The sequence below is a fragment of the Bubalus kerabau genome, chromosome 11 (genome assembly GCF_029407905.1).
Source record: "Bubalus kerabau isolate K-KA32 ecotype Philippines breed swamp buffalo chromosome 11, PCC_UOA_SB_1v2, whole genome shotgun sequence".
Taxonomy (NCBI): Eukaryota; Metazoa; Chordata; class Mammalia; order Artiodactyla; family Bovidae; genus Bubalus; species Bubalus kerabau.
The window spans coordinates 4685958-4709691 of NC_073634.1; the positions used below are offsets into that span (position 1 = coordinate 4685958).

General features: G+C 46.0%; 1 protein-coding gene across 1 annotated transcript in view; it reads right to left on the reverse strand.

The window, feature by feature from the left end:
• LOC129622728 (two pore channel protein 2-like) overlaps nt 1-23734 on the reverse strand; it is a 52835-nt gene that overhangs the window by 13936 nt on the left and 15165 nt on the right. Inside the window, exons 5-11 of the mRNA XM_055539305.1 lie at nt 18859-18975; nt 18185-18303; nt 17879-17980; nt 15794-15920; nt 10570-10771; nt 3092-3236; nt 874-1059 (exon numbers count right to left, since the gene is read on the reverse strand). Of these exons, the coding sequence (XP_055395280.1) occupies nt 874-1059; nt 3092-3236; nt 10570-10771; nt 15794-15920; nt 17879-17980; nt 18185-18303; nt 18859-18975 (998 nt within the window). The remainder of the gene's footprint in view (nt 1-873; nt 1060-3091; nt 3237-10569; nt 10772-15793; nt 15921-17878; nt 17981-18184; nt 18304-18858; nt 18976-23734) is intronic.

Sequence of the window (23734 nt, forward strand, 5' to 3'; positions counted from 1 at the left end):
GATCAAACCCACATCCCCTGCATTGGCAGCATGGAGTCTTAACCACTGGACCACCAGAGAGGTTCTGCAACTTTCTAATTAAAGATGAAATTCATCATGCCTTTACTTTTCTTTCTGACAAAGGTGCCATGGTCCTGGACAACACTGGTCAGGTCCCTCCTGTTGGGCCACACAAGAACTCTAGTGAGTTTCTTGGCACTGAAAGCAGTGACCACAGAGATCCAACTTTCCAAACTGTGTCCTCCTAAAGTTGGTGTTCCATTATGCGTGACACTCAGTGGCACCCGAGATGGTGTGCAGCATGTGGGTGATGGTTTGAGGCCGGGAGGTACACAGCCTGGAGGAGAGAAGGTCACAGAGACACATCCAGCCCAGGAAAGAGCTCACTAAGGTCCTCATCATCCAGCCACGCAGGCCATGTTTTATGATAATAAGACTAGATGAGTGTGGAGCCCAGCAGTTCTGGAGGGAACTGTCTCACTGGGTGTGTGTCCTAAGATTCCTTTTCAAATTCAAGATGTGATTCTAATTTTAGCCAGTCATTCGAACTGACATCATAAATCACAGCTCTGACAACCAGATGTTCCCATGTCCTCAAGACTTCATTATAAGAAGCCTGGGGACTTCCCTGAAGTCCAGTGGTTAAGATGCCACACTTTCACTGCAGGGGGCGCAGGTTCAATTCCTGGGAGGATTAAGAACCAAGATCCTCATGCTCTGCAGCATGGCCAAAAAAACAAGACTAATGAGCAAAAAACAACAAAAAAGAAACCTCAAAACTAGGCAGACGGAGCTGTGTTCCCACAGTGTGACAGGAAGCCCTGTCTTCACCCACAGTCGCCCCACCACCCACAAAAAAACACACAGACTCACCAGTTCCAGAACTGCTTCCTTCCAAAATAAGCGCTGGGTTCATACGTGTACAATTTCAGGAGAATCTCAATGATATACAGAGAAAGGAAAAGCCATTCTGCGTAGGAAATTAAGGAGTCTTTCTCATCCAAAGCAATGAATATGGCATTTATTAGAATGATGACATCATAAACCCAGACAAAAATCCTGGCAGGAGGAAAATAAGAAAAGATTCTGTCATATATTGCAGATAAAAAAGAAAAAAGCAGGTTTAGAGCCCTACAGGGACAGATGTGTTTCCTGTCAATGGGATGAAAGTGATATATTCACCACCTCCCACTCCACCAACACACACACACACACACACATTCACCCCTCATGGAAAGAAAGGTTCCAGCATGGTCAGGGCCCTGAAATTCACCTGCCTCCCAGGCTTTCCTGCCAGGAGAAAATGCAGACAGTGTGAGGGAGCAAGAAGAAGGCCCAGTGTTCCCAAGTTCGTCTTTCCAGCACAGCGGCTGGGTCAGAGGAAAGGTTCAGTAGAATCGGGGGCAAGAAGAAGGGACCACTGTATCTCCACTGCTTGTCCCTGGAAAACTGGAATCCTTTGCTAAGAAAGCTCCTGAAAACTTCTTTTTTAAAAAAAACCAAATTCTCTTTTATTTTTCTAAACAGGTTAAGATTATTTTAACAATATTTTCTATTTAACACAGTACATCCAAACTACTATCTGCTTAACATATAATGATCATAAAAATTATAAGCGAGATATTTGGCATCCTTTTTTGGTATGAAGTCTTTGAAATCCGTCGTGTGTGTGTGTGTCTTTTTTTTAAATTGGGATATAGTCACTTTACACACACACGAGACTTCCAGGGAGTCAACATGTCCTATTTTCTCACCAAGTCAGGGGTGAAAAGGGATGAAAAAAAAACGTGATATTTGGGCTCAGGATCAACTTTTCAATGACAGAGCGGGTTGCCCCAAGCAGGCATCTGTGTGCTGTGCTCCTGGGTGAATCCTGGACGTGGCCGCAGGAAGACAGAGTCCTAGCCCACTGTTCTGGGGAAGCTTCAGACTCTAGGGGCCAGCCCTGGATGCCACATGTGGACACACAAACATCCATCAAGTGAAACACATCTGTAGCTCAATGTTGAGATGAATGGAAAGGATCCTTTACATAAAGGGTTTTGGTTAATATAAAATATGGGCACTGAAAGGGATATTTACCTACATCATAGGCTGGGCTACTTTCAAGGACTTCTGAACCATTTACTTTCTTAAAAAAACTATTTATTTGCAACAGGTCTTAGCTGTGGCATGTGGGATCTTAGATCTTTGTTGTAGCATTTGGGATCTTTAGTCATGGCATGTGGGATCTAGTTCCCACCAGGGGCAGAACTTGGGTCCCTTGCACTGTGAGTGTGGAATCTTAACCACTGGACCACGAGGGATGTCCCATCATTCACTTTTATGAGACAATAAATTCAAAGACAGCAAGAGGGGGAATCTCTGCTGATAGGAGTATTCCAGGCAACATGTAGTAAAAATAAGGTCTCCAACCAGGATAAAGGATTCTCGCTGGAGTCCATCGTGTTGTTCAGTCACATCTGACTCTTTGAGACACCATGAACTGCAGCACTCCAGGCTTCCGGGTGCTTCACCATCTCCCGGAATTTACTCAAACTCACGTCCACTGTATCGATGACGCTATCCAACCATTGGTCTGCCCCCCATTCTCCTCCTGCCCTCAGTCTTTCCCAGCATCAGGGTCTTTTCCAATCAGTCGCTTTTCACCAAGTCCATCTACTTGAGAATAAAAGATTCAATTGACATTCTTAACAGTCATTCCAGTGATGCTAACTCATGTCTTCCTACCATATATTTTATAGTCAAAATACCACACTTGCCATCAACTTCCTAATAATTCTGATAGGACTGGAACTTTCTGAAATCAAAGAGTGATTCACTTCCCTGACTCAGAAAGCATAGCCTGTCTGTGGCTCTTGAGCATTTAAAATAAAAATCGAAGAAGGAAGCATAATCTAAAAGCCTGGCCTCTGGCTAAGGTTAAACACAGCTTGTCCAAAACCCTTTCCATGCCTCCCTGAAAAAACAAACGCACCGAGCAGGGAGTGACTTACAGCTTCAATGGTGAAATGTATTCAGTCCAGACAGCACTAACTGATTGCACTACTTTGAAAGCAACTTGAGAGAAAACCGGCTCCATCTCACTTGCCTGTGTTGAACCATCTTCTGGACCAAGAGGCTTGTGGACGACTGGTATATCCGAGGCATCCACGTTTCCAGTGGGTGTTTCTTGATGTTGATGGCGACTACCCGGATGTTGAGGAGGTCAGCCAAGCGTAGAAAGTTCATTTTGTCTGCAATGAAAAGACGACCCCCCAATATGGGGCCGGTGTGACACTAAGGTCCAAGACCGCACTCTTGGATCTGCATTTCACAGATGAAGATCTGAAGCCTCAAAGGCCAAGGCCAAGGGGCCAACGGGTGGCCCAGCCTCCCGCCTGTCCTCACGCAGACTCTGAGCCAGCCGAAAGCAGCCAAACCAAGCATGCGACTTTGCCGGTTCACAGATGCCACTGCCTTCCTCCCTGCCTCCCACCTCACTTTCCTCCTCCGTGAATACAGTCACTGCCTCCCGCGTCTGCCTGACCTGCATTTCCAGCCTCAATCCCACGTCCCTGTCCGCCCCCCAAAACCTCCAAGGTAGGCATAACCCTTACCCTTCAACCTCCACCTGTTCCTCGGCCCACCCTCCTCTCTGCCCCTTCTCAGGGACTCACTCAAACCCACAGCCTCCACAACACACTGGCGCATCATCCCAGGCCACAGTACGGTGACCACTTTCTTTTTAAAAATAATTAGGTAATTAATGCTTGGCTGCGCTGGGCCTTCACTGCTGTGCGGGCTCTCTCTAGTTGCGGCGAGCAGGGGCCACTCTCTAGCCGCAGTGCGTGGGCTTCTCCTGCAGTGGCTTCTCCTATTGCAGAGTATGGATTCCAGAGCACGGGCTCAGTAGTTGGGGCACACGGGCTTAGGTACCCCTTGGCATGGGTCTTGGAATCTTCCCAGACCAGGAATAGAACCTGTGTCCCCTGCATTGTCAGGTGGACTCTTAACCACTGGACCACCAGGGAAGTCCACAGTGATCACTTTCCTGACTAGCCTGGACCCACCCAGCTGCTGAGCCAATGCGCTCAGGACCTGCTGAATGCCCAGGGCAAACGGACTATTCTACACCACCCCATGCACCTCTCCCTCACCAGGCATGTGGGGTACTGACCAAGAGTCCACTGTTCATGTACAAACTTCCTGTTTCGTACAACTTCAAGAAACATCACATCGATGGATGAAATCAGATTGTACACAGAGTGTTGCTGCTTCTTTGAAAACCAAGTTGAAGGCTTTGTTAAGCTTTAAAGAAAGTTGTAAATTGCAGGTACAGATTCATGTATAGCTGAGAGAGTTGTTAAAGAGTGGGGTGGATTTTTTTTTTAATTTTTTAAAAGAATTATTTAAAAAAAAACATTTATTTATTTGGCTGTGCTGGGTCTTAACTGCGGCCCTTGGGATCTTTTATCTTCGTTGTGGCATGTGGGACCTTTACTTGTGGCATGCAAGCTCTTAGTCGCGACATACGGGATCTAGTTGCCTGACCAGGGATGGAATTCAGGCCCCCAGCCTTGGGAGCACACAGTCTTAGCCACTGCACCACCAGGGAAGTCCCGGGATAGAGTTTTTAAATTCTAGAATGCTTCTCGGTTAGAGGCTAGATGATGGCCAGGTCTCCAGGTTTTCAGAAGTAAACAACCAGGCATGGTTCTACAGATGCCACCACAATGATTAATTTGAGAAAGATGACAGTGAACTGCTATCCACAGACACCCAGGCAAAGAGAAAGCCCCAGCCATGATCAAAGCATGGCCTCATCTGAGTGAGGAGCCTGAGTTAGACAAAACACTGAGTGATATTCAGCAGTCACGTTGCTTATATTCTCTAGGAGTACCACAGTAAAGAAGCTGCCTGCATGCGGAAGGTCCAGGTTCGATCCCTGGGTTGGGAAGACCCCCTGGAGAAGGAAATGGCAACCCATTTCAGTGTTCTTGCCTGGAGAATCCCATGGACAGAGCAGCCTGGCGGGCGATAGTCCATGGGGTTGCAAAGAATCGGACATGACTAAGAGATTAACACTACACACTCAATGATCCTAAGAACATCAAGTTGGATGAAAGCATTCTTAGATATCTTAGGATATCTAAGAATATCTTATTCGTAAATTCGATTCTGGGTCTTTAGAGTTAGAACCAAAACACATATATTTGTCTTAATAGCCAAAGGCATGTAGTACCCACTCAGGGGGAAGGGCAGCCTGGGAAAATTAGTTGATGTGATAACTTGAGTTCAGAGACTTGGGTTATGTGAGCTCCACCATCAGAGGGCAGGGAAACACTGATATGACAGCCACAAATAGGGTTCAGGGGAACCTACTGATAAGAATCCAGCCAAGGGACTTCCCTGGTGGCTCAGTGGCTAAGACTCTGAGGTCCCAGTGCAGGGGCCTGGGGTTCAGTCTGTGGTAAGGGAGCTCGAGCCCACATGCTGCAACTAAGAGTTCGAACGCCACAACTAAAGATTCCATGTACTGCAACTCAGACCCGACAAGTCAAATAAATAAATGAAACTGTGTGTGTGTGTGTGTGTGTGTGCATACACAGAATCCACCCAAAACCTCAGTCGTTTTAACCTCAACCAACAGGGACTCTATCAGTATCACTGGGCTCACATCTTTTCATCCAGAAGATTCTGTAGAACAAGAAAGGACAGGACTTCCCTGGTAGTCACTGGCTAAGACTCTGTACTCCCAATGCAAGGGGCCAGAGTTCGATCCCAGGTCAGGGAACTAGATCCCATGTGCTGCAACTAAAGATTCCACATGCTGCATACCCAGCAGAGCCAAATAAATAAATAAACATTTAAAAAAGAAGAAGAAAAAAAGGACAAAGAGAATCCAAATTATGGTAATTTTGTGTCAAGAAATTTGCGCCCATCTGGTACTATATGTTGGAGATTAGGGGTCAGCAAATTCTTTTCTGCAAAGACTAAATATGTTAAGTTTTGTGGACCAATTGATCCCCGTTTCAACTTTTCAATTCTGCCACTTTAGCATGAAGGCAGCCATAAACAAAACACAGATGAATGAGCCTGGCTGTGTTCCAGTAAAATGTGTTTATAATATATATATAATATATATAATTATTATTAAATAAATAATATATAATGTATATAATATATATGGCAGTGACCATATATAGCCTGTGGATCACAGTCTACCAACTCTTGTTGTAGACACGTTATTCTCTATACTCTCCGTTAACAATTCTATTCAGCTCTTTTCTTTCCACATCTGTAAGTTTCATCTTTCTCAGTTTAACACCAGATTTAAGTCTAACACTTTTGGCACTAACGGAATTCCAGCCTTTAACCTTGGAAACCACACATGCCCATAGTTGTAGATCAAGGGACAAAGAGAGCATGCCTCACAGAGCCAGTGGTCTCCCCGCTTGTACTGAGTGGAGGCTACAGTGACGTGCGAAATTCTGTTTGTCTTTCTGTTATTAAAACTGTCTTTGAAAGTGCTGGTTAGGGACTTCCCTGGTGGTCCAGGGGTTAAGACTTCACCTTTTAATGCAGCGAGTTGGGGTTCCATCCCTGGAGGGGGCCTAAGATCCCACATGCCTTGAGGCCAAACATCAAACAGAAGCAATATTGTAACAAGTTCTATGAAGACTTAGAAAAAGGGTCCACATCAAAAAAACCTTTAAAAAATTTAAAAAAAAGAAAGTGTTGGTTAACCAAAGGAGTCTTTGCACACCCTCAGAAATAACTGCTATCTCCCCTAAAAGATAACCTACCATCCCTAGAAGTTAACAAATCTAATTGGCTGTCTTCCTTGAGGACATGTTTGCCCTGGTAACAGTATTTAAATTGACATGCCTGTTCTGTGAAAGGCAAAATACTGGGGAAGTCTGCTAAGCCATGAGTTCATGGGCACCTTCTTGCCACTTCCATGGAGCGCTCATAAAATCTGGGACTCGGATGGACTCCTTTTTTCAAACTAGATGAGTCCTGGTCTCATTTAATTTACAAATAGGATCATGACTCAGGTGGCAAAACTGAGCAGGGCTTCCGGGGCATATATCTGGAGAAAAATGTGACCCAAAAGGATACCTGCACCCCAGTGCTCATTGCAGCATTGTTTACAACAGCTAAGACATGGAAGCAACCTAAATGTTCATGGACAGAAGAATGGATGAAGACGATGTGGTGCATGTATACGATGGAATGTTACTCAGCCACTGCTGCTGCTGCTGCTAAGTCGCTTCAGTCGTGTCCGACTCTGTGCGACCCCACAGACAGCAGCCCACCAGGCTCCCCTGTCCCTGGGATTCTCCAGGCAAGAACACTGGAGTGGGTTGCCATTTCCTTCTCCAATGCATGAAAGTGAAAGTGAAGTCGCTCAGTCCTGTCTGACTCTTAGCGACCCCACGGACTGCAGCCTCCCAGGCTCCTCCGTCCATGGGATTTTCCAGGCGAGAGTACTGGAGTGGGGTGCCATTGCTTTAGCCATTAAGAAGAATGAAATAATGCCATTTGCAGCAACATGGGTGGACCTAGAGATTGTCATACTGAGTGAAGTAAGTCAGACAGAGAGCAGGAAATATTATATGGCACCCCTTACCTGTGGTATCTAAAAAGAAATGATACAAATCAACTTATAAAACAGAAAGAAACTCACAGACTTACGGAACAAACGTTGCTGGAGGGAAAGATGGGTAGGAAGGGATAGTTAGGGAGTTTGGGATAGACATGTACACATTGCTATAATTAAAATGCATAGCCAAAGAGGACAGGAACTCTGCTTGATGTTATGTGGCAACCTGGACGGGAGGGGAGTTTGGAGGAGAATGGATACATGTTTATGGATGGCTGAGTCCCTCTGCTGTCCACTTGAGACAGTCACAACATGGTTAATCAGCTATACCGCAATACAAAATAAAAAGTTTAAAAACAAAAAATTGAGCAGGGCTCAGCGCTGAGGACCGAGGCCTGCTGACTCCAGCCATGACCCAACCAATGGCAGCCAAGGTCATGAGTATGTATGTCTCAAGGGCATCTGCTGACCTCCTTTGCCCCCTTCTCACCTGCTCAGAAGGCCGTGCAATGTCCCTTGCTGAACGTCCCCAGGGCATCAGAAAGTCAGGGCACTGCCTGGGTGAGGTCTGATACTGTCGTCATGCTGCAGCTTTGCAGCCTCAGACCAGGTGAACTCACATCATGTGAGGGGGAAAGCCGCAGATGAAGCAGAACCACAGCGGTGCTGTGCTTTGAGTAAATGTTCAAGTTTGAGGTTTTGATAACCTAAGGCTATAAATCCGACACAAGCTTTCGAAGATTAGCAGTGCTAGGGTATGGGAGATGGTAAACCAGAGATAGAAGAAAGTTCTAGAGAAGGCAACAGTCTAAGGCCGGAACCAGCCAAACAGGAGTTATGGGCTGATCTGTGTCCCCTGAGATTTAATATGCTGAAGGCTTAGCTCGCAGCACCTCCGGGTGTGCCTGTATTTTGGAGATGGAGCCTCTGACGAGGCAATTAGGCAGAAAGGAGATCATTAGGGTGGGCCCTGATTTCATATGACTGGTGCCCTTAATAAGAAGAGGAGGGACTTCCCTGGCAGTCCAGTGGTTAAGAATCTATTTTGCAATGCAGAAGATGCACGTTCGATCCCAGGTCGGGGAACTAAGATCCCACATGCAACACAGTGTGGACAAAAAAACTTAAAAAAAAAATATCCACCCAGGAGGGAAAATTTAATAATGAAAAATTGGGACTTGAATTTTACGTTTTTTTTTAATTCAACCTTTCTAGTCATTCATCTTTGCTGTATTTTACCCAAGTATACAGATCCATGGAGGGCTAGAAATTTAAAAGCTTCATGCACTTTCCAAAGAACTTGCAAAGTTTGGTGCTCAGGGGCTGCCCAGCCACTCTCACCCCATCATTAGCAGAACCTTAAGTCTGGCATGAGAACCCACAGTGTATCACTGCCCATCCCTAATAGGGCCGCCAAAGCCGGCTCTTCAGGGTCTGAGAAGCCTGGCTTCTGAGCCATCAAGTTGGGTGGCTGAAGGCACATGCCCACGGCTCAGCGAAGACGCCTTCAAACCCTGCTGACCTTGCCTCCTGGAGGATGCCGGAACTCCCCGTTCAACAGTGTCTTGCCACATAGTTCCCTCTTTTCCCTGGACACTCTCATAAGTTCCAGAGGATCACTGCCACTGTTTCCTTCTTCTCACACGGCCATGAGTCCTAATAAAGCCCTGGCTCTGCTGGACTGGTTTGAGACTCCTTGTCTCATGTGAATTTACATCCTCTCAGACTTACCTCTCCATTTGGCTGCGTCTCCCTCTAGACTCTTCTTGGAACTGGTGAAGTGAAGTCGGGGTGTATTGCAGTCATTGTATATCTTTCCCCATTGCTACCTCATCTTTATGGTCATTGTTTAAAGCATCTTTTAAAATGTATTTATTTATGTGACCACACTGCATGGCATGTGGGATGTTAGTTCCCCAACCAGGGATCAAACCCATGGCCCTTGCCTTGGAAGCGTAGAGTCATAGCCACTGGCCCACCACAGAAGTCCCTTCATGATCATTTTTGATGCCACCAACATTTCCTGTTAAGCGAGCCTTAGAATTTGGGGCAGTTTAGAATAATGATAAAAGGCAGGGGCCTTGGAGTCTAGATAGCCTGTACCACACTGCAGCTGTGTGGCCCTGGGCAAATGACTTGACCTCCCTGAGTCTCAGTTCCCATACTGACAAAAGAGGATAACAAGACCCCCACCCCGCTCCCCCTGAGTTTGGGGAAGATCACATACAACAGTCACAACATTGGCACACGCACAGCAAGCACGCTACCAACATTAAGCCTTGTTGATAATCGCTATCAACCACGTATACATGAATATATCGGTTACTTTCAACTTCTCACTTGTAAATGCTAAATGCACTTCAGACAGCCATTTTCCATGTTTTAGATGTGCTCCTTAAAGCAGAATCCCAGACAGGGAATGACCTTGTTACAAGGTAAAGGGCATCTGGAAGGCTCATCACATGCTCACAACATGCACCCTAGTCAGAACACAGCTGCTGCTGCTGCTGCTGCCAGGTCGCTTCAGTCGTGTCCGACTCTGTGCGACCCCATAGACGGCAGCCCACCAGGCTCCCCCGTCCCTGGGATTCTCCAGGCAAGAACACTGGAGTGGGTTGCCATTTCCTTCTCCAATGCATGAAAGTGAAAAGTGAAAGTGAAGTCGCTCAGTCACAGCTCAGGACCCTAATTCCACTGTAACACTGCCAGCCAATACACATCTCTATTTGCAAACAGCAGAAAGTGAGGGACTTCTCTGGTGGCCCAGTGGTTAGGAGCTTGCCTTCCATTGCAGGGGTTGAGGGTTCGATCCCCAATCAGGGAACCAAGATCCCACAGGTGACTAAGCCCACACGCCACAGCTAGAGAGAAACCCATGTGTCCCAACTAAGATGGGACTCAGTCAAATAAATACATGGCTTTTTTAAAAATGAAAATGAAAAAAAAACCCAATCCCCCCACTTCCCATTGAGGCTTCTTACCCACATGGCCCTTCTGTCCCTCGTCGGAGATCCTCAACAGGAGCTCCAGGTGGGAACTGCTGATGTCTGGTGCCACCACCTTGACCAGCCGCCTCCACCGGGCCTCCTTCACCACAAACTCTGTGCCCACCTTGACTTTCAGGATGTTGAAAGCTTCTGTCATTTTGTGATGCTTCAGGTATGCCAGGGTGTGAATCTCATTCTTGGAGGAAAAAAAAAAAAAGAAGTGTGTCCATTTTTTTTAAGAGGAAGATTCAAGGAAGCCTCATTTCTCAGCCTTAAACATTTCAAGGTAATGGAAGAGTTGAGATGAATGCGTCCTGGGGACCACGTGTATCCTTTCTGGATGAGCAGGAGATGCCCGAGTGTAAAGGTCTCTCCATGCCTAACGAGGACTCCTAATATTTCCTGCTCCTGGGTTTACAACAATAGCAACCCAGGAACTCATGCCACAGGGGGCATCGCAGGCAGAAGTCACTGATGAGTCTGTTAATTCACAAGGTACAAAATCTCTTCCCCGCTCCAGAGATGGGTAACTATCTAGTGTCTGAAGAAACAGAACTCCACTTACCGCGTGCAAGTGAGTGAACCCAGGAAGGATAATCAGAACGCTGAGAGACAAAGTAGCAGGAAGCAGACAGGCCCACACTCCGCTCTGCCCAGGAGCAGGCAGATGCCAGAAAGGATGGAGATGAGGCATGCTGCTGAGAGAGGGAGCCGCTCGGAGGGAGAAGACAGACCTGCCATTAAGTTGATGAAGACAGAGAGGAGAGAGGGGGGGAAAGCAGGGGAGTGAAACGAGGCTAGAAGTGGCCTGGAAGGAAGGGGTCCAGGGCTGCCATGAAGCCTGACTGTGCACAGAGAATCTTCCAGAAGAGGAGAACCCCTCTTCATGTTATAATGGGCCATGTGGATGCCCATCCCGGCTGCTCCCTGTAAGCTGATAACATAGTTAGACCAGAAATTCTCTTTCTCAAATTGAGCAGAGTTGATTTACAATGTTGTCTTCATTTCAGGTATACGGCAAAGCGATTTAATTATATATAGATAGATAGGGTAGATGGATAGATAGGACTTCCCAGGTGGCACTAGTGGTAAAGAATCCGCCTGCTAATACAGGAGACGAGAGATGCAGGCTTGATCCCTGGGTCGGGAAGATCCCCTGAAGGAGGGCATGGGAAGCCACTCCAGTATTCTTGACTGGAGAATCCCCATGAACAGAGGAGCCTGGGGGGCTACAATGCATAGGGTCACACAGTCAATCTGAAGCAACTCAGCACACACAGTTGCATATATGTATATACACACACATACATATATGTATATATGTATGTATATATATGGCTCAAATCATGAACTCCTTATTGCAAAATTCAGACTTAAATTGAAGAAAGTAGGGAAAAACACTAGAGCATTCAGGTATGACCTACATCAAATCCCTTATGACTATACAGTAGAATTGACAAACAGATTCAAGGGATTAGATCTGACTGACAGAGTGCATGAAGAACTATGGATGGAGGTTCGTGACATTGTAGAGGAGGCAGTGATCAAGACCACCCCCAAGAAAAAGAAATGCAAAAAGGCAAAATGGTTGTCTGAGGAGGCTTTACAAACAACTATGAAAAGAAGAGAAGCAAAAGGCAAAGGAGAAAAAGAAAGATATAAACATCTGAATGCAGAGTTCCAAAGAATAGCAAGAGGAGATAAGAAGCCTTTCTCAGTGATCAATGCAAAGAAATAAAGTAAAACAATAGAATGGGAAAGACTAGAGACCTCTTCAAGAAAATGAGAGATACCAAGGGAACATTTCAAGCAAAGATGGGCTCAATAAAGGACAGAAATGGTATGGACCTAACAAAAGCAGAAGATATTAAGAAGAGGTGGCAAGAATACACAGAATAACTATACAAAAGAGATCTTCGTGACCCAGATAATCACGATGGCGTGATCACTCACCTAGAGCCAGACATCCTGGAATGTGAAGTCAAGTGGGCCTTAGGAAGCATCACTACAAACAAAGCTAGTGGAGGAGGTGATGGAATTCCAGTTGAGCTATTTCAAATCCTGAAAGATGATGCTGTGAAAGTGCTGCACTCAATATGCCAGCAAATTTGGAAAACTGAGCAGTGGTCACAGGACTGGAAAAGGTCAGTTTTCATTCCAATCCAAAGGAAGGCAATGCCAAAGAACTCTCACAGAATTGCACTCATCTCACACGCTAGCAAAGTAATGCTGAAAATTCTCCAAGCCAGGCTTCAACAGGATGTGAACCGTGAACTTCCAGATGTTCAACCTCGTTTTAGAAAAGGCAGAGGAACCAGAGATCAAATTGCCAACATCTGTTGGATCATCAAAAAAGCAACAGAGTTCCAGGAAAACATCTACTTCTGCTTTATTGACTATGCTAAAGCCTTTGACTGTGTGGATCACAATAAACTGTGGAAAATTCTTAAAGAGATGGGAATACCAGACCACCTGACCTTCCTCCTGAGAAACCTATATGTGGGTCAGGAAGAAACAGTTAGAACTGCACATGGAACAACAGACTGGTTCAAAGTAGGAAAAGGAGTACGTCAAGGCTGTATATTGTCACCCTGCTTATTTAACTTCTATGTAGAGTGCATCATGAGAAACGCTGGGCTGGATGAAGCACAAGCTGGAATCCAGATTCCCAGGAGAAATATCAATAACCTCAGATATGCAGATGACACCACCCTTATGGCAGGAAGCAAAGAAGAACTTAAGAGCCTCTTGATGAAAGTGAAAGAAGAGAGTGAAAAAGCTGGCTTAAAACTCAACATTCAAAAAACTAAGATCATGGCATCTGGTCCCATCACTTCATGGCAAATAGATGGGGAAACAAGGGAAACACTGACAGAACTTTATTTTGGGGGGCTCCAAAATCACTGCAGATGGTGATTGCAGCCATGAAATTAAAAGACGCTTACTCCTTGGAAGGAAAGTTATGACCAACCTAGACAGCATATTCAGAAGCAGAGACATTACTTTGTCAACAAAGGTCCATTTAGTCAAGGCTATGGTTTTTCTAGTGGTCATGTATGGACATGAGAGTTAGACTATAAAGAAAGCTGAGAGCTGAAGAATTGATGCTTTTGAACTGTGGTGTTGGAGAAGACTCTTGAGAGTCCCTTGGATTCCAAGGAGGTCCAACCAGCCCATCCTAAAAGAGATCAGTCCTGGGTGTTCACTGGAAGGACTGATGCTAAAGCTGAAACTCCAATACTTTGGCCACCTCATGTGAAGAGCTGACTCACTGGAAAAGACCCTGATGCTGGGAGGGATTGGGGGCAGGACGAGAAGGGGATGACAGAGGATGAGATGGCTGGATGGCATCACCAACTCGATGGATATGAGTTTGAGGAAGCTCTGGGAGTTGGTGATGGACAGGGAGGCCTGGCGTGCTGCAGTCCATGGGGTCGCAAAGAGTCGGACACAACTGAGCAACTGAACTGAACTGAACTGAACTAAATAGATCCCTCCTTATTTTTCCCCTTTAGTAATCCCAAGTCTGTTTTCTATGTCCAAGTCTATTTCTTTTTTGTAAATGAGTTAATTGGTATAATATCTTAGATTCCACGTATCTGTGATATCATATGATGCTTGTCTTTCTCTTTCTGGCTTACTTCACTTAGTGTGATCATCTCTAGCTCCATCCGTGTTGCTGCGAATGGCATTATTTCACTCTTTTTTATGGCTGTGAATGGCATATTTCCTCCTCTGTATGTTCCACTGTAAACATGTACCACTTTTGCTTTGTTCACTCATCTGTTGGTGGACGTAGGTTGCTTCCATGACTTGGCTGCTGTGCACACTGCTGCAATGCACATGGGAGTACAGCCATCTCTTTGAATTAAGAGTTTTTTTCTGAACATACACCCAGGAGGGGGATTGCTGGATCATAAGATAACTCTATTTTTAGTTTTTTAAGGAACCTCCACCCTGTTTTCCATAGTGGCTACACCAGTTTACATTCCCATCAGCATGCAGGAGGGCTCCCCTTTCTCCACACCCTCTCTAGCATTTATTATTTAAAGACCTTAAATTTTTAATGGGTGCAGCTATGTCTTCATCAGCTTTGGCTCCTTCATACTTTGTATGAAGTAAGTCAGACAGAAACGGACAAATATTTTATGATATTGCTTATATGTGGAATCTAAAAAAAAATAGTAAAAATGAACGTATTTACAAAACAGAAATAGAGTCACAGATATAAAAGACAATCTAATGGTTACCAGGGAGGAATGCCAGGGAGGGATGAATTGGAAGATTGGGATTAACATATACCCACTACTATATATAAAATAGATACTGAAATAGACCTATGGTATAGCACAGGGAACTCTACTCAATACTCTGTAATGGCCTATATGGGAAAAGAATGTAAAACAGAGTAGATATATGTATATGTACAACTCAATCACTTTGCTGTACACCTGAAACTAAGACAACATTGTAAATCAACTAAAAATTTAAAAATAAAACACTAAAATAAAGATTTTATTTTAATACTCAATAAAAATTTAAAAATAAGTAAATAAAAGCACTAAAATAAAGAATAAAAGACTTCAAGGAGCCATGAACAATCAGATGCATTAAGAGTGAGGGACAAGGGACCTCCCTGGTGGTCGGGTGGTTAAGACTCTGCACTTCCACTATAGGTTCAGGCCCTGGTCAGGAACCAGGATCTCACATGCCAAGTGGCCCGGTCAAAAAGAGAAAAAGAAAGAGTGAGGAGCAAATCCGGGATCTGCCCTGAAGCTGGGACACACCGTCAGACCCACACCAGACTGACAAAGAGCCGCCTGGCCCAGCAGCGCTCAGCAAGGCGAGTGAATCTTCAGATTCATCAAAGCGAAAGGAAAATGAGCACGTTCACACATTTAGCAAGTGCACAGGCCAGCCTCCCTGCTCCCGCCCCGGCTGGGTGCCGGACCCCCGCTGGAGCCCAGCTCAGGCGTGGTACCCTTAGTGCTCCCTGGCCTCCCTGCTCCCGCCCCGGCCGGGTGCCGGACCCCCACTGGAGCCCCAGCTCAGGCGTGGTACCCTCAGTGCTCCCTGGCCTCCCTGCTCCCACCGCAGCCGGGTGCCGGACCCCCGCTGGAGCCCAGCTCAGGCGTGGTACCCTCAGTGCTCCCTGGCCTCCCTGCTCCCGCCCCGGCCGGGTGCCGGACCCCCGCTGGAGCCCAGCTCAGGCGTGTACCTTCAAGTGCTTCCTGTAGTTGTTGTAGATAACAGCCAGAAAGACGGACATGAAGATGTAGGTGTTGATGATGATGTAGGTTATAAAGTACAGAGAATACCACCAGTTGAGCTCGTAGGCAGGCATCCTAGAAGGAAATAACTACCTGTCATGGTTTTCCGTGCCCTAGGTCCACAGTGCATAGAAGGCTGACCATAGGTCACATCCCAAGTGGACAGTCCACGTGCATGGGGCAAGGAAAACCTTGTCTCAGTCTAAGTCTCCCCCAGTGTGATGGGGCCTCAAAGCCATCACCATGCTTCATGCTAAATGGCTCACTCCAGACCTGCCTTCTGAAGTTCTTAGTGCCTTAGAGAGGTGCCAACTTCCAGAGCAGGCAAAATCTGGGAGATGCCCCCATCCCACTCCCTCCCTTCCCAATGAGAAAATCAAAGCCCAGAAAGGAGATCCACTTGCCCAGAATTATAGAAAGAATCTGAACTGTGACCTGGGTTTACACTCAAGGCTTTTCAGGGGTACCAGAATGCCTTGCCAGGATGCAGGGAAGGCAGATAATTTTCTATCCACATTCGGACTATGAGAATGAAAGAAGTACCATTAACAATGGCACCGGGGCCTTCCCTGGAAGTACAATGGATAGGAATCTGCCTGGCAATGCAGGGGACACGGGTTCGATCCCTGGCCCAGGAAGATTCCATATGCTACAGAGCAACTAAACCTGTGGAGGACAACAACCGAAGCCATGTGCTGCAACTACGGAAGCCGTGAGCCTAGAGTCAGTGCTCCGCAATGAGACAAATCACCACGATGAGAAGCCCAGGTCCCACAGCGAAGAGCGGACCCCACTCGCCACAACTAGAGAAAGCCCCAGTGCAGCAACAAAGACCCAGCATAACCAAAAATAAATAAAAACTAATTTTAAAAAATAACAGTGCCGGGACAAAAGGCACCAATCAGGATGCATGCTCACACCCCGTTCATGGAAACTGGGTTTTGTACAGCAGGGGACACTAAGGGAGTCCGCCAAGGGAAAGAGCCAAGAAAAAACAGGAGGGCCAGGAGCTTCACCTCGCTCACTTTTTGCTAGAGACAGGCCTCGGAGCGAGCAGGAACCTGGGACAAGTTGACACGAGGGTCTTACACACAACTGGACTACAGGAAGCCCGCCCTTCCCCCCAGCGCGTTCTGGGAGCAGACGGGCGGACATTCGCGGTTAGAGCTGCAGCCACACTCTAGGACCCAGGAGTCACCTACTCAGGGGGCACTGCTGAATAATCTTACCTCCACAAACACGGCAAATCCATAATACACAGGATATCAGGGGGAAAAAGAGCCTGATGCTTTTCTCCTAAATAATGTCCACGTGTGTGGAGAACTGGCACTGGGGGACAGGGGCAGGGGACAACTCCTAACCTTTACATTTCTTTCCTGCTTCATTTAGCCAGAAAACCACATCCATGCTTAGGAGAAAAGCTGTGCTTCCTTTACAAAAATGGCTTACGTGTTTCAACTCAAGACTCAAAGAACCTTCCAGAACAGAATCGAGTTCAGATACTTAAGTTATGTCTCCAGAGATGTCTCCTGTTGCTTTTGGTTTTTTTTAAAAGGTCATCTAAATTTAGTTTTAATTTAACCTATTTTTTTTCTTTTTGGCCATGTTGTTCAGCATGCAGGATCTCAGTTCCCCAACCAGGGATCAAACCAGTGCCTCCTGCAATGGAAGCTCAGAGTCTTAACCACTGGACTGCAGGGGAAGTCCCTCATAAAATTTTTGAAGAGTGCAAAGTGTTGGCACTAGCCTACCCTCTCGATTTAAATCTAAGTTTACATAGGGACTTCCCCTGCAGTCCAGTGGTTAAGACTCTGAGCTTCTATTCCTGAGGGTAAGGGAGCCCTGGTGGGAGAACTAAGACTCTGCATGCCTCATGGTGTGGCCAAAAAAAAAACAAACAAAAAACTGTATAAAAATTTTACAACAAATATGAATAAACAGAAAAGCCATTTTTTTCTCTTACAGTTGCTTTTAAGAAAGTGGAGTCTGTTACAGAACAGATGTCAGTGGATGTGAACTGGTGACTCACGCACATGACGTCAGGGCTGTTTGCAGTGGTGACCAGCACGTAGAGCTCAAACGCTATGTCCAGGATGTTGGTGAAGTACGGCGACCCTTCCACCGTCCTGAGATCCCTAAAGAGGAATCAGCGACAGAGTGAAAAAAACCCCGCAGACATAAATGAAGTTGTGGTTTCTGACACCCTTTTCCCCTTGCCGGAGCCCTCCTGGAGTGTCTGAACGGGGAAGACAGCCACTGGTGACCAACTCTGCCACCGGCAGGCTGAACACACACATGGGAGAGTTCTCCGGCAGAAACCTCCAGAGCAGCCTGCTCACCTATCCCCGAAAAGCTTCAAGGCCATGAGGGAGAAAATCATCATACTGAAGAGGAACAAGAGGAACACGTAGAGGATGTCAGGCAGAGTGTTCCGGATGCTTCGGAAAGTCCTTCGGATCTGTGACAACAAAATTTCGTTTCATTTACACACAATCAGCTAATTCTCTGCTAAAACAAAAACCCCCGCTTCCTTAGCAGATGCAGACTGGGATACGTTGTTTTAGTCGCTAAGTCGTATCTGACTCTTGCAACCCCATGGACAGTAGCCCGCCAGGCTCCTCTGTTCAAGGGATTTCCCAGGCAAGAATGTTGGAGTGGCTTGCCATTTCCTTTTCCAAGGGATCTTCCCGAACCAGGGATCTAACCCACGTCTCCTGCATTGGCAGGAGGATTCTTTACCACTGAACCACCAGGGAAGGCAAACTGGTGTGCAGAGAATGGATAAACAACAAGGTCCTACTGTATAGCATACGGAATTGTACTCAATACCCCGTGGTAACTGTGCTCACAGCCTACCCATGATGGAAAAGAACATGAAAAAGAATGTACATACAAATGTATAACTAAGTCACTTTATTGTACAGCAATAATTAACACAACTCTGTAATTCAACTACACTTCAGTAAAAAAAAAAAAAAAAAACCCTCTTGTGTATCCTAAATCATATCCTTACCTGACGACTTTCAGGGAAGTTAATGAGGAAGACTGGCCTCAAGGCCCTTGACCATCGAACTCCGCGGATGTTAACAGCTTCCAGGGACCCATAGATGACCAGATCAATCAAGGTCAGCTGTGACAGACATGGGGCGGAGATGTCAGTACTGCTAGAGGACTGAGGAAGTGCCATACGGACGCATGCTCACTGACCCAGGAGGAAGGCCATGACATATCATGGGAAAAGAACCACATTCATAAACAGCATAATCCAGTTTCATAACAGAACATTAACAGCGGCTGTCATCTGAGAGTTCACTATGTGCCATGGCCTCTAATAAGCTTTCCATAGACTATCCCACGCCCCTGCAGAGGCTACCACTCCTGGATGGAAATGTTTGACATACAGACAGGGAGATCATGAGGCCCCAGTCACACAGCCAGCAAGAGGGGCAGGCCTGGGACTGGACCCAGGAGGCTTGGTAACAGAGCCTCGGCAGTTACCAGCACTACCTACCACGTGCGTCCACACCATGTGGCACTTTTCTTCAGTTCCACATATGAGGCAGGTTTCTAGCCTAGTTCCCAGGCGGCACCAGTGATAAAGAACCTGCCTGCCAATGCGGGAGATGCAAGAGACGCAGGTTCGATCCCTGGGTTGGGAAGATCCCCTGGAGTAAGAAATGGCAACCTGCTCCAGCAACTTTGCCTGGAGAATCTGAAGTCTACTGGTCTACAGTCCACGGGGTCGCAAAGAACTGGACAAGACGGAGCATGCACACGCACAATGGGATAAAAATATGCAGATTACAGAAAATTCTTATCAATCCTTATTAAGGTCAGTCTGTGATCCTGAGGATGGACAAAGGAAGAAGGACCCAGAGCAGTTTAGAAAAATATAAGTTAAAAAAGAATAATCTACCTCGGAGGCAAGGCACCGAGGACTGAGAAAGCTCTATCACAGTGGGAGAGAAAACACAGACTCAGAAAGAGGCTGGAGCTGGCCGCTGCACGGGGCACCACCTGGAGGGAGTCAGAGGGGTTATTCCAGGGCAGCAGGGGTGGATGGACAGCTCACCCAGGGTCACGGTATCTGGGGAGGCTTCCTGGAGGAAGCACTCCCTGATGCAATCTTTTGCTGTTGTTGTTAATTAATTCTTAAATTTTTGGCTGCACAGGGTCTTCATTGCCGTGCTCAGGCTTTCTCTAGTTGCAGCGAGCAAGGGCTGCTCTCTAATCGTGGTGCAGGGGCTTCTCACTGCAGTGGCTTCTCTAGTTGCAGAGCACAGGCTCTAGGGCGTGCAGGCTTCAGTAGCTGAAGCACGTGGATTTAGTTGCCCCACCTTATGTGGAATCTTCCCGGACCAGTGATCGAACCTGGGTCCCCTGCATTGGCAGGCAGATTCTTAACCACTGGACCGTCAGGGAAGTCCCCTTTGATGTAATCTTAAAGCAAATAAAAGCTTTAAAAGCACACAACTCTGAGCAGTCAAGAGCTGTGGCAGGCAGACACAGCAAAGGGATGCTCAGGAAGCAGGGATTCCTGGCAGTGGGGGCAGAGGGGAGCAGGAAGTGATAAGACCTCAGACCGAGGGCAGGTGAATTTGAGGATCAGGCTACAAAGATAAGTCTTATTCCCAGAGCCTGGGGAGCCCAGAAAGTCTTTCAAGTAAGGGTGATGGAGGTGAAGAAGTGAGACCTTTTTTGGTTATAGATGCAGGACAGACCTGGACGGGGCACTCTACACCCTCATCCAGTTTACTCCATACACCTCTGAGGAGTGTCTCTTCCATGCAAGACATTGTTCTAGCTCTAGAGAGAGAAAGCGCTCAGAGCTCTCTGGAGGAAACCTGGATGAGACAGGGGCTGAGGGTGTGCGGGGTGGGGCTCTGAGGAGGTGGCGTGGGAGGGATGGCCGTGCAGGTTTAGGACAGGAGGACCTCCGGCGGGAGGGACACAGAGCCTCCGACACTGACTTTGGCTTTTCTTGGTGGGATTCGGGATGCTCTAAAGAAGGGAGCATGGTGACTGGGTCGGACTTGGGCTTGAAAAGTGCCCACGTGTCCATCATAGTCAAGGCTCCGTGCTGGAAGTCTTAGGAGATGAGGATGGACTTCCGACCCTGTCCCAGGAGGGGGTCATGCAGCTAATGAAAGTCGTACATGCTTTTCCAATTCTTTTCTTTTTTTTTTTTAAGTTTTCCCATCCATCTCATCCTCCACCTTCCTGTGTCAGGCAATACTGTGTTATGGACTGAACTGAAGATGTCGTCATAAGTCCCATCTCAGATCGAGAGTTCTTTTACAGTAAGACACTCATATATGAATGTGTTATGTTCCAAGAGCATGTTTGTAAGTCCAACAAAGTTAGCCTAGGTACCCAATTATACATAGTACTTTATAATATTTTACTGTAATGGGGCTTCCTTGGTGGCTCAGAGGTAAAGAATCTGCCTGCAATGCAGGAGATGCAGGTTCCATCCCTGGGTTGGGAAGATCCCCTGGAGAAGGAAATGGCACCCTACTCCAGTATTCTTGCCTGGAGAATTCCATGGACAGAGGAGCCTGGCGGGCTACAGTCCATGGGGTTGAAAAAGAGTCAGACATGATTTAGTGACTAAACAACAACAGCTTTACAGTTGTAAAGGTTTATAATACTTTTCACATAAAATACACTTTACATAAAACAAACACAAAAAATTTAAAAAAAAAAAACCTTTTTAATCCTAGAGTACAGTACCTTGAAAAGTACAGCAGCACCAGTTACATCCCTGCTGCCTTTACGATTGCTCATGGACATCGTGGAATTGAACTAAAGATACGTACAAATGTACTCTATACAGTCCTGTACAGAAAAGTACACAAAAGCACAGCGACGTGTAGAAGATGCCCACGCATGACAACGTACACCAGACACATGACCTCACTCACACGGTCGGACGTGTGAACACAGGCTCACATCTTTGAAAGTCTGCAAGCTGCAGGTTTGTATGTAGCAGATTCACTGTATTCATTTTTTAATAATAAGAAGTGAAGATATTTCTAAAAAAATGAGACCAGAGAGATAACTCTGTGTATTTCGGGAGTTCAGCACATGTATGAAGGAAGTCAAAACAAATTGAGGAAGGGTGAGAAAAGATAGTGGACACTCTAGGTTGAGGCCGGCTGGCTGCTGTGCTGAGATGGTAATTATAAAGTGCCCTCAGCTAATCACCACCCGGGACCACTCTCATCACAGCAGCATTTCAGAATACGTCACCCTGCCTCACTTGGCATAACCCCTTAGCTAGGGTCCTTCCAGATTATTCTGTGAAGCTCTATCACTCTTTCTTCTTTTCCTTTAACAAAGATGTGTTCCAACTATACTGTAACCTGCTCTTTTGACCTAATAAACAAGAAGCAGTCTCTCCTTGATCACAGACACATAAGTGCATATAAGGCCATTTTAACAGATGTGGATGTACCGTATTTTATGTATCTCCTATTGTCAGGAAAAGAAGAGAAGCAAAAGGCAAAGGAGAAAAGGAAAGATATATCCATCTGAATGAAGAGTTCCAAAGAATAGCAAGGAGAGATAAGAAAGCCTTCCTCAGTGAACAATGCAAAGAAATAAAGTAAAACAATAGAATGGGAAAGACTAGAGATCTCTTCAAGAAAATTAGGGATACCAAGGGAACATTTCATGCAAAGATGGGCACAATAAAGGACAGAAACTGTATGGATAGACCTAATAGAAGCAGAAAATATTAAGAAAGAGATGGCAGAATACACAGAAGAATTATACAAAAAAGATCTTAATGACCCAGATAACCACAACAGTGTGATCACTCACCTAGAGCCAGACTGAACTGCAAAGTCAAGGGGGCCTTAGGAAGCATCACTCTGAACAAAGCTACTGGAGGTGATGGAATTCCAGTTGAGCTATTTCAAATCCTAAAAGATAATGCTGTAAAAGTGCTGCACTCAATTTGCCAGCAAATTTGGAAAACTCAGCAGTGGCCACAGGACTGGAAAAGGTCAGTTTTCATTCCAATCCCAAAGAAAGGCAATGTCAAAGAATGCTCAAACTACTGCACAATTGCACTCATCTCACATGTGATCAAAGTAATGCTGAAAATTCTCCAACCCAGGCTCCAACAGAACATGAATCGGGAACTTCCATATGTTCAAGCTGGATTTAGAAAAGGCAGAGGAACCAGAGATCAAATTGCCAATATCCGTTGGCTCATCGAAAAAGCAAAAGAGTTCCAGAAAAACACCTACTTCTACTTCATACCAGACCACCTTACCTGCCTTCTGAAAAATCTGTATGCAGGTCAAGAAGCAACAGTTAGAACCAATGGACTGGTTCCAAATTGGGAAAGGAGTACGTCGAGGCTGTATATTGTCACCCTGGTTATTTAACTTATATGCAGAGTACATCATGTGAAATGCCAGGCTGGATGAAGCACAAGTTGGAACCAAGACTGCAGGGAGAAATATCAATAACCTCAGATATGCAGATGATACCACCCTTATGGCAGAAAGTGAAGAGGAACTGAAAAGCCTCTTGATGAAAGTGAAAGAGGAGAGTGAAAAAGTTGGCTTAAAACTCAACCTTCAAAAAACTAAGATCATGGCATCTGGTCCCATCACTTCGTGGGAAATAGATGGAGAAACAATGGAAACAGTGACAGACTTTATTTTCTTAGGCTCCAAAATCACTGCAGATGGTGACTGCAGCCATGAAATTAAAAGACATTTGCTCCTGGGTTTGTCATAAACCCAGACAGCATATTAAAAAGCAGAAACATTACTTTACCAACAAAGGTCCATCAAGTCAAAGCTATGGTCTTTCCAGTAGTCATGTATGGATGAGAGAGTTGGACCATAAACAAAGATGAGTGCCGAAGAATT